The following is a 14,838-nucleotide window of genomic DNA, read 5'->3' as shown; positions in this document are numbered from 1 at the left end:
TCTTGGACTTTGCAAGTTGCGTGTGGAACCCTTAGAGGGCTAGAGACAAAAATAAGAATTTAGTTTATTTAGTAGTGTCACAAGTAGGCTTACATTAACACTGCAATGAAGTTACTGTGAAAATTCCCTAGTCGCCAACTCTGGCGTCTTTTGGGTACACTGAAGGAGAATTTAGCATGGCCAATGCACCTAACCAGCATGTCTTTCAGAGTATGCGAGAAAACCCACGCAGACACGGGGAGAACATACAGACTCGACACAGACAGTGACCCAAGCTGGGAATCGAACCAAGGTCCCTGGCGCTGTGAGACATCAGTGCTAACCACTGTGCCACTGTGCCACATTGCTGTATGATTCTGTAAGAATCTGTATGGGAAAAACATCAGTGTCATATTCTTGGTAAAAGATTTGGAATGGGAATCACTACAGCAAAGGAGGGAAAAAATTAGGCTGGTGATGTTCTACAAAATATGACTGAACTAGTGGTAATTGATAAAAACAAGTATCCAGTGCCCTGTGGCAATGACAACCATGAAATAGCCACCCAGACAAACTACACCGACCATTGGTTTCCAAGATAGTTTGTAAACAATCTTTCTTTTAAAGCTCATTCCTAAGTGGAATAGGTGTCGAAGGAAATAGTTGCAACCTCATCACTTGAAATCTTCAAGACCCAGCTTTACATAATCTCTAATTATAAGTATTTTATCACCCTGGCCACCATATCAGCCGGTCATGTCTGGTTCCTACTGTATTTCTGCTGCAGTAGCAGCAGACATTGTAGGACTTCCCCTGCATTAAAGTAAATGTTATGTTGCTGCACCAATGAGTCTTGTACGGGATCTACTTCTGGAGTCTGAGGTGGGGACAATGAGAAGCAGCACACTTCCCTTCCACAGGAATACAATAGGCTGCTGATGGTCTATAATTGCAGTCTTCACCCAACCTGTGTTCCACTCTCCCGCACTCTCTCCCTCTTGGGCCCTACCTGAGTACCACGTGAGGTAAATGGCAAAAATGTCATGTGACTGCATAGGTGAACTGCCTTTTGAGGCAGGTCAGCTGCCACCAGCTGTTCTCGATTATTACATGAGGCCTGAGGCCCCAAAGCTATTGCCTGAAAATGAGCCGTAACAAATTTCTACTCCCTTGCTTCCCTTACTATTACGTTACATTTAACCACATTAAAAATCATCTGTTGTTTCTTTCAGACAAATCCCATATTGACCCTGCCACTCTATTGTAAACCATATTCAGAAGGTTTGAATAAAGAAAAATGTAGGAATAGCACAATTAACATGCAGAATGTTATAAATAAAACTTACACACAAAATCATTAATAAGGTAATGTAAATCTATTTATTGCTTATGTTTTGGAGACAAAATGGAATTTTATTGATTTGAAAAGCAAAGCATGTCAGTATGAAAGTAATAGGCTTTTGATTGATTCAGTCAACTTGAGTTAGACTTTGAATATAAGAATGGGAATTAATCAGCTAGTGCTGATTTAAAATCATGTCAGATTATAGATTACCATTTTTTCTTATTATTGTTCAGCTATTACAGTGATTGGTTATTTGAGAGGTTACGAATGGTAGCAGAGATACTGCAATTTAATCTTCATTATTACAATGCAATATGATGCCTTTGATTTTAAATGGCTTACTATTTCTGTGCCACCAAATGTGCCTTACTTCAAGACAATAGTGGAAATATTCAAGTAGGAATCACTGTAAGTGGGGTGTGGGAATCATGATGCACAATAGCCAGTTGAGGTGGTGGCAGCATAAACTTTGTACTATCTGTTTATCTGGATGATTCCAGTGTGTATACTAGTGTGAAATGCACTATGACTGGCTGCATTCACAGCAGGAGATGGAGGTGTGTGCCTGGCCAGTATGATCTGCAAGGAGCCAGCACTTCATGAAGCTAAGCTGTTCCTTGAAAGGGGAGGTGCACTCAGGCTACAGCAGCAGGTGGCAGAGTCGCAGAATGGCTCTGGTGGTGGAGCAACAAGGCAGAGAGAGATCTCCCAGGTTCTCTGGTGCTCTGCAGGAGGCCCCTCCAGGATGGAAAAAGAAAAGAGACCATGTTTCCAAAGTGAACCAGGAGGTCCTTAAAGCTCACCTTCTAAAGAGAGTGGAAGTAGGTGGCCAGGTACCTCTGGGTAATAAAGTTTTTCCTCAAATCCCCCCTAAACCTCCCACTCCTCACTTTTAACTTGTGTCCTCTCTAACTGACCCTTCAACTAAGGGGAACAGCTGCTCCCTATCCTCCAGCTGTGGCCTCACTCATGCCTAGCAGTCAGATGCTCCAGTTCACACTGGCACACTTACCAATGCTGCCCAACTCATATCTATCTCTAATGGTTTTGACACAATTCTGGTTATTCAGCAATGGGAGGCACATCACCCAAACACAGTGCAACATGCTGACTGATTTCCTCTCCTTCTCGTGAGACAGGGTCATACATAACCACAGGGAGCAACAGACAACCAGCAGGCGACAGGAACACCTGCATTTTCAGAGTCTTTTGCTGAGACACTGCTCCCTGTTATACAACCAGCACTGCTGAGAATGGTCAGTATGATTTTATGTTTCTGCTTTATGTGCCTTCTGAAGGCCTACATCACTCTCATCCAATTCTCGGGCATGATGTGCAAGCCGCAGATGGTGTTAGCATGAAACACCATACTTTCCACCTGTTTTACTATGGGGTGCAGTGATGTCTTGATGAAGAGATCTCAAAACTTGTATGTTGAAACATGAACTGTTTGTTGGTAGTCTTTAACTATTTACAGATCCCAGGTACAGTCATGCATAGTGCTGCTACCATGCAGGTAGGCTGCTTGTTTACAGAGTTCTGTTTCTAGACTGTTCTCCTTCCAGTGTCTTTCATCATGTGACTCTGTACAGCATACCATGGGCAGTCCTATTCTCTAGTAACATGTTAACCCTTGCACTGCCAAGCACCTTTACATTACAATGCACGCAGGCATGTAGCAGAACATCTCTCTTCTCTAAAGAAAACTTTCCTCCCTTCTACGGGACCTACAATACAATTTTTATTTGCTATCCCTGCTCCCCCTCTCAAATATCTGACTTTATGAATTCTGACAGTTGTGAGGTTTGACGGTTTTCCCACATCTCGGTCTGTTAATTTGGAGGAATGGTAGCAGTACTCTGTGTTTCTGGTACTTTGCTGTCTCCATTTGATCAGCTCCTCTGAGTTGTGTGCTTCTTTATTAAGAACTTGTCTGTTTTTCTCGGACACTGTGGGTTTATTTTGTCCTTTCTGCAGGGAATGTTCATTCCTAGAGTGGAGTCGAATTTTATTTTCTTCATGGTGTCCGCCATCTTCTTGTTGCATGCTTACGTTGCGCAAATGGAACTTTCATTTCCAGCTGTTTTGTAATTTTAGCCAATCATTTGTTTGCTGTTGCATTCACAAATCATTTTGCAAACTTATGGATCATTCAGCTCAATGGCTCTCAGTACATTCGAGATGTTTTTTCTTCTCCTTGTGCTTCAGTGTTTAATTTACAGTTTCCTATCTCATTTCTGTCAGTTCTTTCTCTGTCTACATCAGATCTTTGTCTTTGTCCTTCATTTTAGCTTCAATGTTGGCCAGGTCTGTCTCCAGTGATGTCTTAACTTGTTTCAGTTCTGCAAATGTGTTACTAGTAGCATCATTGCCTACTCACAGCTTGGGAGGTTCTACAGCTTTTATTTTCAATGCCTCCTCATTTCCATTCAGCTGCTTCTTCAGCTCTTCATCTCTTTCTTGTAGATTTCAGCTTCCTCCTGGAATATTGAACATTGTTGAGTCTTCTCTGCTCCATGGTTCCTCAGTTTGTTCAGAGTGACATGAAACATATTTGCTTCCCTTTGTAATCTTTCAAAGGAATTAACCTTGACCTAAGGACTTCTTGTAGCATGTGAAGGTCCTTCAATAGGTTTTTCTTTCTTTTGCTGTGTTTTCATGTTGTCGTTTCTTCATGTGACCGAATGGTTACATTCTTTTTGCATTCGATCTCTTGCTGTGTATGTGGTGATTGTCTCTTTAAGACAAAACAGCAGAAGTGAGTCACCTGACTTGAGGGACCAAAGAAACTGAGTCAGTGATCAGACCAGGGGGTGGAGTCCTCACTCAGGCAGAATCATCTCAAAGTCATGTTGTAAGCATGTAAGGACTGGAGCACTGCAACCCTCCTATACCAAGTCTCTTAATAAATACAGTTTGTTCTGTATAAAGTCTGAAATCTCCTGACAATGCCATAATTGCCACAACATAACAATATCTTTCAATTGTTTATTTTTTGTTGCCTGCTCTCTGGGGTCTCTTGCTGCCTTCAGCAGAGTTTCTCTCTCTTTGGGGTTTCTTGTTATCCTTGGTGGAGTTGCCTTTTCACTGGTGTCAGTGGAGTTGCCCTCTTTCTCTGGGGTGTCTTCTAATTATTTTTCATACAGGCTGCCGATGCTCGGATACAGTTGGCTTCCCTCCATCTTTTCTTGAGGTCTTGGTGCTGGAAAGATCTTTGAAAAAGCTTTGCAGGTGTGGTATTTTGCAACAAACATATCAATGAAGATAGTGTTTCATCTCTTTGTATTGCACTGGGCATTAGACTTGGTTATGCCTCTGCTTTAGTTTGGGACAAACTGTGCCTTCTTCATGCTAAAATGAGAGTGTTTGAAGCCACTTCCCTTCAGTTTAGAATGCCTTTTCAAAACTGAGAATTTAGCATTTCCAAATTTCTTGGAAGGACTGTATTCAGAGTGTGTTGTAACTCTGCAGGGACTTTTCCCTCTTTTGAATGGTGCTGTGCAGGTTTCTATAATTAACCCTGCCAGTCTTTCCTCTGCAGAGCTTTTTAAACCTTTGTTTTTACTTGCAGCTTTGCCAGCTACTGAGCCTGTGGGACTGCCATATGGTCAAAAATGTAAGTACCGCTTTTTAAAAAAATAATTTTTGCTCACTGTCTTAAGAACTGTGACACTCTGGTTCTGTAGTGAAGTTTCTTCAACCTTTTCTTGAAATTTTCCTCTTGTTGGTAGTCTTTAACCATTCACAGATCCGAGATTACAGTCATACATGATGCTGCTTCCATGCACGTGGGCTACTTGCTTACAGAGTTCTGTTTCTAAACCATTCTCCCTCTAGAGTTACTTACCACCTGACTCTATATAATCATACTGTGGACAGTGCATTTCTACTGAGCACCTTTACATTACCATACATGCACAAGACACAACACCACCCTATTCGCATTCATTCAGACTAACACTCTAGCTTCTGCATAATTGATTTCAGACCCCAAAGATTTGCTATCTGACCAGCCTCATCGTTTTTGGGTGGGAGCAATTGGAAACCTCTTATGTGGAAGCAACATCACTTGATCTGACAATTGCAGCCACCACACTGGTACTACATGTTAGAGGGCAGAATAGACATCATGCTTCACTGAGCATGACTGAGTTGCAGCTAAGGCAGAAGGAGGGGTAATGAATGTGCAAACTCACTAGAGGGTGAGGTGGCAGGTGGAATTGGACTGGACACAGGAGGACATTGATAGTGCAGCCTACAAGACAACACTGATGGGCACACATACAAAGGTGCCTGATGCATTGGAAGGTCTTCCCCAGGTCGTCTGATCACTGTAAAGGAGCATGGAGGCGTTGGCTTTCAAGTTAGTGGAGCCCATCCTTTTCATTGTGGAAATAAAACTCCATGACAGAATTGGCAAACCCAGGTGTGATGCTGCATCTGGTGACCGAGGCCTGAATTTCCACGGTAGCATAGGCAGAAAATAACCGAGCTCTCACTGCTGCAGTAGAGGGTCAGATTGAAGTCACAAATGTTGTAAAGGTTTGTTCAGTGTCTCACAAAGAGGTTCAGAAATATGTGTGGTTGAACATTAAGGGTGGGATTTTCCAGCCACACTCGCGCCAAGACTGGAAAATCCTGCCCGAGGTCAACAGATCTTTGCACGGCCCGTGTTCCGCTCACTACGACTCCCGTGGTGGGTGGAACGGGAAAATTCCACCCTAAGTGTTTATTAACAACTCAGGACTATATACATCTCCAAGGTATAACCCTGACTTGGTACTGTCTCCTTGTTGGTTTTTACTAAACTGGAATCATAGAATCCCTACAATGCAGAAGGAGGCCATTTGGCCCATTAAATCTGCACTGCCTCTCTGACAGTGTATTTTATCCAGGCCTTCTTCCCTTCTCTGTCCCCGTAATCCCACATTTACCATGGCTAATTATTTTAACCTACACTATTAAACAGCTACTGTACTCAATCTACCATTATGTGTTTCTCTATAATGTGGGCTGTAGTTTCCCCAGTCCGACATCAACATCTATTAACCGGAACACATACTACAATTAGGTGGATGCGGTTGCTGTGCAGGTTCAGACTGTCACCATCATATCTGCAAATCCCAGTACTCAAAGGGGCATGCTGGTTCTCACAGCAGTTCAACAATCTGTGGTCCAGATAGCTGGGATTGCTGAGGCTCTGCCCTGGGGTGTGGCAGTGGCTCTGTGGTGCACAAACCTCCTGTACTCTCTCAAGGTGGCAGCATTTGTGCTCCCACCACCGTTGCTCTGCCAGTGCCTTTCAGTCAGGCATTCCAGACAGCTACTGCTCATGCCAAGCAGGACCTGCAAGGCCCAGTGCTAGTCCAGGTAATCCTGTGTGACTATCTCACTGAGAGTAAGTGAATTCCATGGGTCATTTCATAACTACTAGAGTAGGACTTTGTAGCAGCACTATGCCAAACAATGACAGCTGCAGGACAAGTATTATGGAAATACACCACGTTAAATAGTTCAGTTTCAGGTGTACAATTGGAAGGAGTATTGAATTTATTTTTTATGCTGCTTTTATTTCAGGATTTTGGCCAAAAGGGCACTGTGGTGATCCATAGGAGAGAGATAGAAAATCGAGGAAATGTGGAGAAACAGATGCAGGGATATTTCAGGGAAACTAGAGACTGAGTAGCCAGTGACAAACAACTTGCACAGAGCAAAAGGGTCCAGATGCCTCCTTCCTTCTTTCTCCTCCTCTTTAAGTACCTCGTAAAGGGTTAGTAGTGGCTGCTTCATCATAAGATTGAGTTTTGGAGAATGCAGCAGCCACTACCAACATAGAAAATTTCTCTGATATTAGACACACTCTCAACCACTGAGTGGTCCCGGCAGTGAACTGTCCTGAATGCATCAGGTTTGTTCCACAACACTCCTTTTGGCAGCTTGGCTTTCACTGTGGCTCACTGTCCATTCATAGTTGTGAGGTGGAGGGTTTCATGAGCCAGGTGTAGAGCCGGTAGCCCCTGTCACAATAGAGCTAGCCTCTGATCACGGTAGCCCAAAGGTGCTAGGTATGGGAATGCAGGATGAATGCATTGTGATATAGGTGTACATATTGTATGTTGGAGTTTGGGGTTTGGATTGCCTCTTTAAGAGTGCAGGTCAGGTGACCCATGGGCAATTAGCTCCTCCCAGTGTAGGACCCTGCTGGGCAGTCTTAGACTTGACTGTGAATGTGTGCACACTTTAAATAAAGAGCTCCCAGTGTTCAAGTTATCAAGCCTACCTCATGATTCTTTATGCACCCTTAGTCAATAGGGGCATACGTAATATGCATCATGGCTGCTGCCAGGATAGTGGGAATTCACCAACAGGTTGCACACCAACTGTAGATTCGTGAAGTGCTGCCTTTGCAATTGTAGTATATCGCCCTATTAATATGCGAGGCCAAGAGAGCTACTTCAGTGCAGTCAATTGCACCCTGCGCCATTGGGAATCCTGCTAGCATGGCAAAGTCAAATGCTCACTCCTTCTGCTTCTGTCTGGTAAATGAGAAATTCTGAGGTCCCTCCTTCTGGTGGACAAGGCCACTGATGCAACAATGCATGGTGATTGGTGCAATGTTGGCAATATGGCCTGCTCTGCCTGGAGGGATCCACTAGCACCGAGGTCCTCGGTGATCTTCATGGCCACTGGCAGTGCAGTCCTTGCCCTGCTATGCAGTTGTTGGAGGTGAAACAGTTCAATGACCATCTCCTTGGTGGAACTGGGGCACTGCAGAAATTTTCCTGGCTGAAATGGTGGTAGGGGAAGTGCTCACTGAAGCCCCTTGGCGGATAAGGCCTTTTATTGAGACCTTTCCGCTTCCCTTTGTGCACAACATCCTATTTGCTGCCTATGCCCCATGCCTTTGTCATATTGTAGTCCAAGAGGGACTACCCCACTATTGAATCAAGTTCTCTTCTGTCAGCCTTCCAACTCCAGTAGCATCTACTTAGGAATCCAAAAATGTTTTTGAAACTTCTCAATAACATTCAGTACAGAGCTTCTTCTCTCTGTGTAGCAGCAAAAGAAAGTTATAAACTCTTCTCTTGAAAGTTCCATTGTGATCTCTTTAAATAGCACTCATGGATTATCTGTCATGCAGCTGAACATATGCTCAGCTGGGAGTAATTGAGACAGGGCCTAATTGGGACATGCATGGTCTAAAATGCCAGACTGTGCACTAAATAACTAGACATTATTTGACATCATGTTCTCCCACTAGCATGTTTCTGGTGCACGAATGGCACAACCTCACTAGCACGTCGACAAGCATGGACACCATGTGGTCTGCACTTGAAGCAAGTCAGTCATCATTTTCACAGTACCAGGTTTCCATTGTGCTGCTGGTGCTGGCCCTATGCAGCCAGTTCTTCAGGTCTCTGCTCTTCATTTTTTTTCAAAGAGTATCAATATATAGGAAATGTAGAACATATGAGCCATTTCTTCTTTGAAATGTTTTATGTTGCATCTGTGCAGAGAGAAACAGAGATAATTTTTCAGGTTGGTGAGCTTTCATCAGAACTGGAAAATGTTCATGATGTAACAGATTTTTAGGAAGTGCAAAAGCAATGAAAGAGGTGAGTGAGAAATTAACAAAAGTGAAGATCTGAAATAAGGTGGAAGGCAGGAGTGATGAGATGACAAAGACATGGCAGTACAGGGCAAAGCGAGGTAGTAGTGAGATAAGCAAGGTAACGCAAGGGATTGGAATGTTGAGGCATTTTGCAAAAGCAGCAGAATCCAAATCAAAGGAGGTCATTATCAAAGAGTATAGGAGCATGATCAGAGGGCATCTTGAATACTACATCCATTTTTGTTTGTCAAGAAAGAAGGGAGAAAGTCAAACAATTGTAGGGAAGTGCAGAGAAGAATTAGGAGCCTATTCCTCATATCAGGGGTATGAAGAATGAGGAAAAGCTTGAATATTGGGCTTTTCAACATGTAAAGTAAGGTCTGAGAAATGATCATACAGAATGAATGTGATTCTTGAAGTATAGAGAACTTTCATCCATATTACTTCGAATTAAAAGAGAAAATGTTGGAAAATCTCAGCAGGTCTGGCATCCTCTGTAAGGAGAGAAAAGAGCTGAAATTTTGAGTCCAGATGACCCTTTTTCAAAGCAGCTTTTTATAGTCACATTTCCAGGAGGTTGGTTCATAGTCTTGAAGTTTGAACAGGTTGCGAAGAGTCCTTCTTTCACTTTCAAAATACTGCTGTCTATTACCTTGGCTCCATAATTGGCTTTAAGATGGTTTCTCTGGTGGACTTTGATAGAACTCTGTGCAAACAGCTGTTGCTGTGTTAGAACAGACAAATGGCTGAGCTTGTTTTTATTTTGCACACGTTTAAAAATCCTTTATCCAAAGCAAGAGGTGTTGATTACATATTGAGTTTTGTGGTTTGATACTGAAATTCATTTTGTCTCGTTTGTGTGAGAAACTATCATAATACACTGGAGTATCGATAGAATCCCTATTTGAGTAAAAGCATGGAATATCGGTTCAAGGGAGTAAAAGTTCATTTTAGAACTCTCAGAAAACTTTTCTTCACACAAAAGTGACTAACATGTAGAGAAGACTTCCAGATCGACAAGTAAGAACTCTGCACTCATTGAAGAAACAATTAAATACTACGACAGGGGTTTTTATGGGAGTAATTCCCTGGTCCCGTGTGCCCAGGCACAAATCACGTTATGGCTGGAGAATCTTGTGAGAGGAGCCAAATGCAATTTGCACTGGGGAGAATCCCAAAAGGAATTCTCTCCACCCTCCTGTAGCGACGTAATCTGGTAAGCATATTTAATCAGTATTTGAATATGCATTTCTGGATCTTAGCCGGATTCACTCAGCTCCCCATATTCACTGACATGCCAAAACAATGGGAAGCCGACAGGTATCATTCCTGATGTTTCCAAATGGAGACTCGGGGTGGCAGCCACGCCTGTGGGGCTCAGAGGCCATTACAATCCCTGGGTGGTCAGGGACATAGTTGACACGCTGGTGAGCAGTGCCAGGATGGTAGTGCATTTGGCAAACCCATAGCAGGATTTCGCATGGTGGGCAGCCACTTGTAGTGGTGATTGGGTGGAGGAGGCTGATACCAGTTATTCGGGCGGGGAGTGAAATGTGTCTTTATCAGTGAGGAGCTGGCCTTGCTGATGTCTTTAGGTTCCACACATCTCTTTGCGAGCAGGTATCTCCCCAAGCTCCAAGCAAATGATTAAGTGTGGGTGGATTGCAATCTGGATTACGCCGAACCACCCGGCATGAATTTCACTAGTTTTCCTGCCGGGGACAACACTTTGAAATTTTTGGGGGAGAATTGAGCCCTTTGTTTCACTGGATAGATAAATAAAGATGGGTAAAATTACCTTTCCACCTAAGAATCAGTGAAGTGGAGAGAGAAGAGATTGACCATAAATTACAGAGCAGCAATATTACAAAGCACGATGGCGGAATTTTTCCAAAAATGGCACTAAACAGCCTCCGCCGATGTCTCCCAGCCCATTGTGCTGCTCGAGCAATGCAGCAAGCTGGGAGAATCACCCCCAAGATCTCAATGTTAAGATACAGGTTTCCCCCTCCCCGCCCACAACAGACATTAGGACATCTTCCGTCCATTGTTCCTGTCAATCTCCTGCCCATCCATTCATTGTTACTGGCAATCTTCTCCCTCATCATCACCTGCCCCCTTTCACCATCCCTGGCAGTGCCAACCTACATAGTCACCTTGACTGCTGGAGGGGAGTGGTGGCAGGGAAAACATCTGACATTTGTGGAAGGTATTGCGTTAGGCATATAATTTATTTAAGTTGATGGTCCATGTCTCGCTGGGCACGAACCTGATTATGCCGCCTTGGGGAGGGGAATGTCTCATTCTGAGATCTCGCCAAAGTAAATCCCATTATGGCCCCCTCGCAAAAGTTTCTGGCCATAATGGGAATTGCGTCTGCCTCGAAAGGACCCGGGAAATTCCAGCCAATATCCATATATTTTATTTAAGTTCCATGATGAAAAAACTAATTAATTTCAGTGAGTTACCCATGTAGCTCTATCAGACTGAGTAAACAGTATCAAGTGTTAGTTAAACAGAGGAATAATTAGTTCCATTCTAATGATGGTTTACCATGCTCAGATTTTAAATTCACACATTTCCTCGAGCTGTGAAAAAAAAACACAATTAAGAAATATTATCTTCTCTTTGTTTCATAGGTCTGAAATTTTAAGATGGTGGAGACACGGTCCCAGAACACATCACCTGCCAACTCTGATACTCCCAATGCCATATTCCACTCTCACCATCCTTGATTGGCATAAGGCGGGACTTTCAACCTCGCTCAGGAGGACATCCCACCTTGGAGAGCTGACGGACAATTAGCTGGCAGCTCTACAGTGCCGGTGCTGACCAAAAGAGGCACTGCTGGAAGGTCAACAGGCCTTAACTGGAGGGTGCCCCCATCAGAAAGGATCTCAGGACCAGGGGAAACGAAGTGAGGTGAAGCGAGGAGAGGGGAGGGGAGACGAGGCAAGGGGAGGGGAGGTGTAAAATTCTGGCCATAGAATTGTTGAATGTATTCAACCCATTTCCAGTACTAGTTAATGCAGCTACATGAGCTTGAGGTGATTTTATAGTTGTGTCTTATCATTTTGAAACAACCCTGCTTACCTGATTGATATGCTTCAGTTTATCAATGATTTGATTTATGACGGGGTCAGTTCCTTTCACTTTTACCTCTGGGTTGCTTGATTGTGCTTTGATGCCATTGCCAACAACTTGACGTGTATAGCTGAAATCAATAAAATATATTTTTGTTCAGTTTAAATGCAGCAATCATTTGTCACATAATCAGATTTTGTGGACATGACAATACATTTATTTCATTTTTTTAAAATGAAATTTTAACTACACCTTTCTTGAGCTCTGGAATTAACTGCTGCATTGAGCCACGGTGCTGTATAGCAAAATGTACATTTCAGTCACTTTGAGTGAAGGAAACATGGAAGCAACTAATTAATGTGTCATAGAATGGTTACAGTAAAGAAAGGTGCTATTCAGCCTGCCTGGTTTGTGCTGACCCTCCGAAGGAACAATTCATCTCCTGTCACTTCTCTGCCTTCTTCCTGTAGTCCTGCACATTCTTCCTTTTAGGTTAATAATCCAATTCCCTCTTCAATATTTCAATTGAACTTGCCTCCACCACACTGTCAGGCAGTGTATTAGAGACCCTAATCACTTGCTGTGTAAAAAAATGTTTTTTCTCATGTTCGCCATTGCTTCTTATACCAATTTTCCTTAAGAATGTGACCTGGTTCTCAATGCTTCCACCAATAGGATCAGTTTCTCCCCCTCTACTCTGTCTAGATTTTTGAATAGCTCTACCATGTTTCCTCTCAACTTTCTCTTCTTCAAAAAAGAATCAATATCTACAGTCTAACTACAGAACTGAAATTTGTCATCCCTGGAACCATTCTCGTGAACCTTTTCTACACCATCTCTAATGTCTTCATATCTTTTCTGAAGTATGTCACCCAGAATTAGATGCAATGCCTTTGTTAAGGCTGATACAGTGTTTCATGTAAGTTTAAAAACGAATCCTTGTTTTTGTACGCTTGTACCCCAATTGATAAAGGCTAGAATTAAGTATGCTTTTTAGATTGTCTCTTAGTATTCTGTCTACCAAAGTTAATCAATTCAACATTTTTGTATTAAATTTAATCTGCCACTTGTCCATCCATTCTGTAGACTGGTTGCAAAAGAGATTATGTGGTGGGAGTGCAGGAGATATCCTCGGGAGCGCGGGCAAGTGTTGAAGTGGCTGCTAAGCTTAGTTGAAAATCTTTGCTGTCAGTGATTCAAGAACCCAACACATTTACTTGGTATCAGGAGTACGGCTCAAGGACTTCGCCACATCGACCCACTCATCTTTGATGAAAATATTGCAGAGAGTTGGGAAAGGTTCACGATGGAGTGGCGTACTTACCATGGTGCTGCATTGTCTGATGAGTTGAAAAAGACTCACCATGGACTACTCTCCGGAATCGTTTGCATTCTTGGACACACGCATCTCCATCAAGGACGGTTACCTCAGCTCTTCACTGTACCGCAAGCCCACGGATAACCTCACGATGCTCCACTTCTCCAGCTTCCACCCTAAACACATTATAGAAGCCATCCCCTACGGACAAGCCCTCCGTATACACAGGATCTGCTCAGATGAGGAGGATCGCAACAGACACCTCCAGACACTGAAAGATGCCCTCATAAGAACAGGATATGGCGCTCGACTCATCGATCAACAGTTTCGATGCGCCACAGCAAAAAACCACACCGACCTCCTCGGAAGACAAACACGGGACACGGCGGACAGAGTACCCTTCGTCGTCCAGTACTTCTCCGGAGCAGAGAAGCTACGACATCTTCTCCGGAGCCTTCAACATGTCATTAATGAAGACGAACATCTCGCCAAGGCCATCCCCACACCCCCACTTCTTGCCTTCAAACAACCGCACAACCTCAAACAGACAATTGTCCGCAGCAAACTACCCAGCCTTCAGGAGAACAGTACCACGACACCACACAACCCTGCCACAGCACCTCTGCAAGACGTGCCGGATCATCGACACGGATGCCATCATCTCGTGAGAACACCATCCACCAGGTACACGGTACATACAGTTGCAACTCAGTCAACGTTGTCTACCTGATACGCTGCAGGAAAGGATGTCCCAAGGCATGGTACATTGGGGAGACCATGCAGACGCTACAACAATGGATGAATGAACACCGCTCGACAATCACCAGGCAAGTCTGTTCTCTTCCTGTTGGGGAACACTTCAGCGGTCACGGGCATTCGGCCTCTGATCTTCGGGTAAGCGTTCTCCAAGGTGGCCTTCACGACACACGACAATGCAGAGTTGCTGAGCAGAGACTGATAGCCAAGTTCCGCACACATGAGGACGGCCTCAACCGGGATCTTTGGTTCATGTCACACTATCTGTAACCCCCACGACTTGCCTGGGCTTGCAAAATCTCACTAACTGTCCTGGCTGGAGACAATACACATCTCTTTAACCTGTGCTTAACTCTCTCTCCACTCACATTGTCTGTACCTTTAAGACTTGATTACCTGTAAAGGCTCGCATTCCAACTATTATTTTGTAAATTGAGTTCGTGTCTTTATATGCCCTGTTTGTGAACTGAAATCCCACTCACCTGATGAAGGAGCAGCGCTCCGAAAGATAGTGGCTTTTGCTACCAAATAAACCTGTTGGACTTTAACCTGGTGTTGTGAGACTTCTTACTGTATTTACCCCAGTCCAACGCCGGCATCTCCACATCAGAGTTGAAAAAGGTACAGGTTTATACTTTATTAAACTTAGGGGGTCCCTGAGAACTTTGAAAAATTTCAGTCGTCTGCTTTCCAGATGGAGAAGGAAAAAGAGTGCCTTGAAATAATCCTTAAAAAAGTTTGGGA

The 14,838-nt window shown here is 43.6% G+C and overlaps 1 protein-coding gene across 2 annotated transcripts in view; it reads right to left on the bottom strand.

Moving 5' to 3' along the window:
* The window catches only part of gpc5a (glypican 5a), a 1,188,060-nt gene that overhangs the window by 595,935 nt on the left and 577,287 nt on the right, over positions 1 to 14,838 (bottom strand). For both annotated transcript variants that reach the window (XM_078221643.1, XM_078221644.1), the window contains exon 6: positions 12,030 to 12,150. In XM_078221643.1, the coding sequence (XP_078077769.1) occupies positions 12,030 to 12,150 (121 nt within the window). The remainder of the gene's footprint in view (positions 1 to 12,029; positions 12,151 to 14,838) is intronic.

The sequence above is a fragment of the Mustelus asterias genome, chromosome 10 (assembly GCF_964213995.1).
Source record: "Mustelus asterias chromosome 10, sMusAst1.hap1.1, whole genome shotgun sequence".
Lineage (NCBI taxonomy): Eukaryota > Metazoa > Chordata > Chondrichthyes > Carcharhiniformes > Triakidae > Mustelus > Mustelus asterias.
Note: the sequence above shows the minus strand (reverse complement) of the source record. Positions and strands in the feature narration are given on the sequence as shown.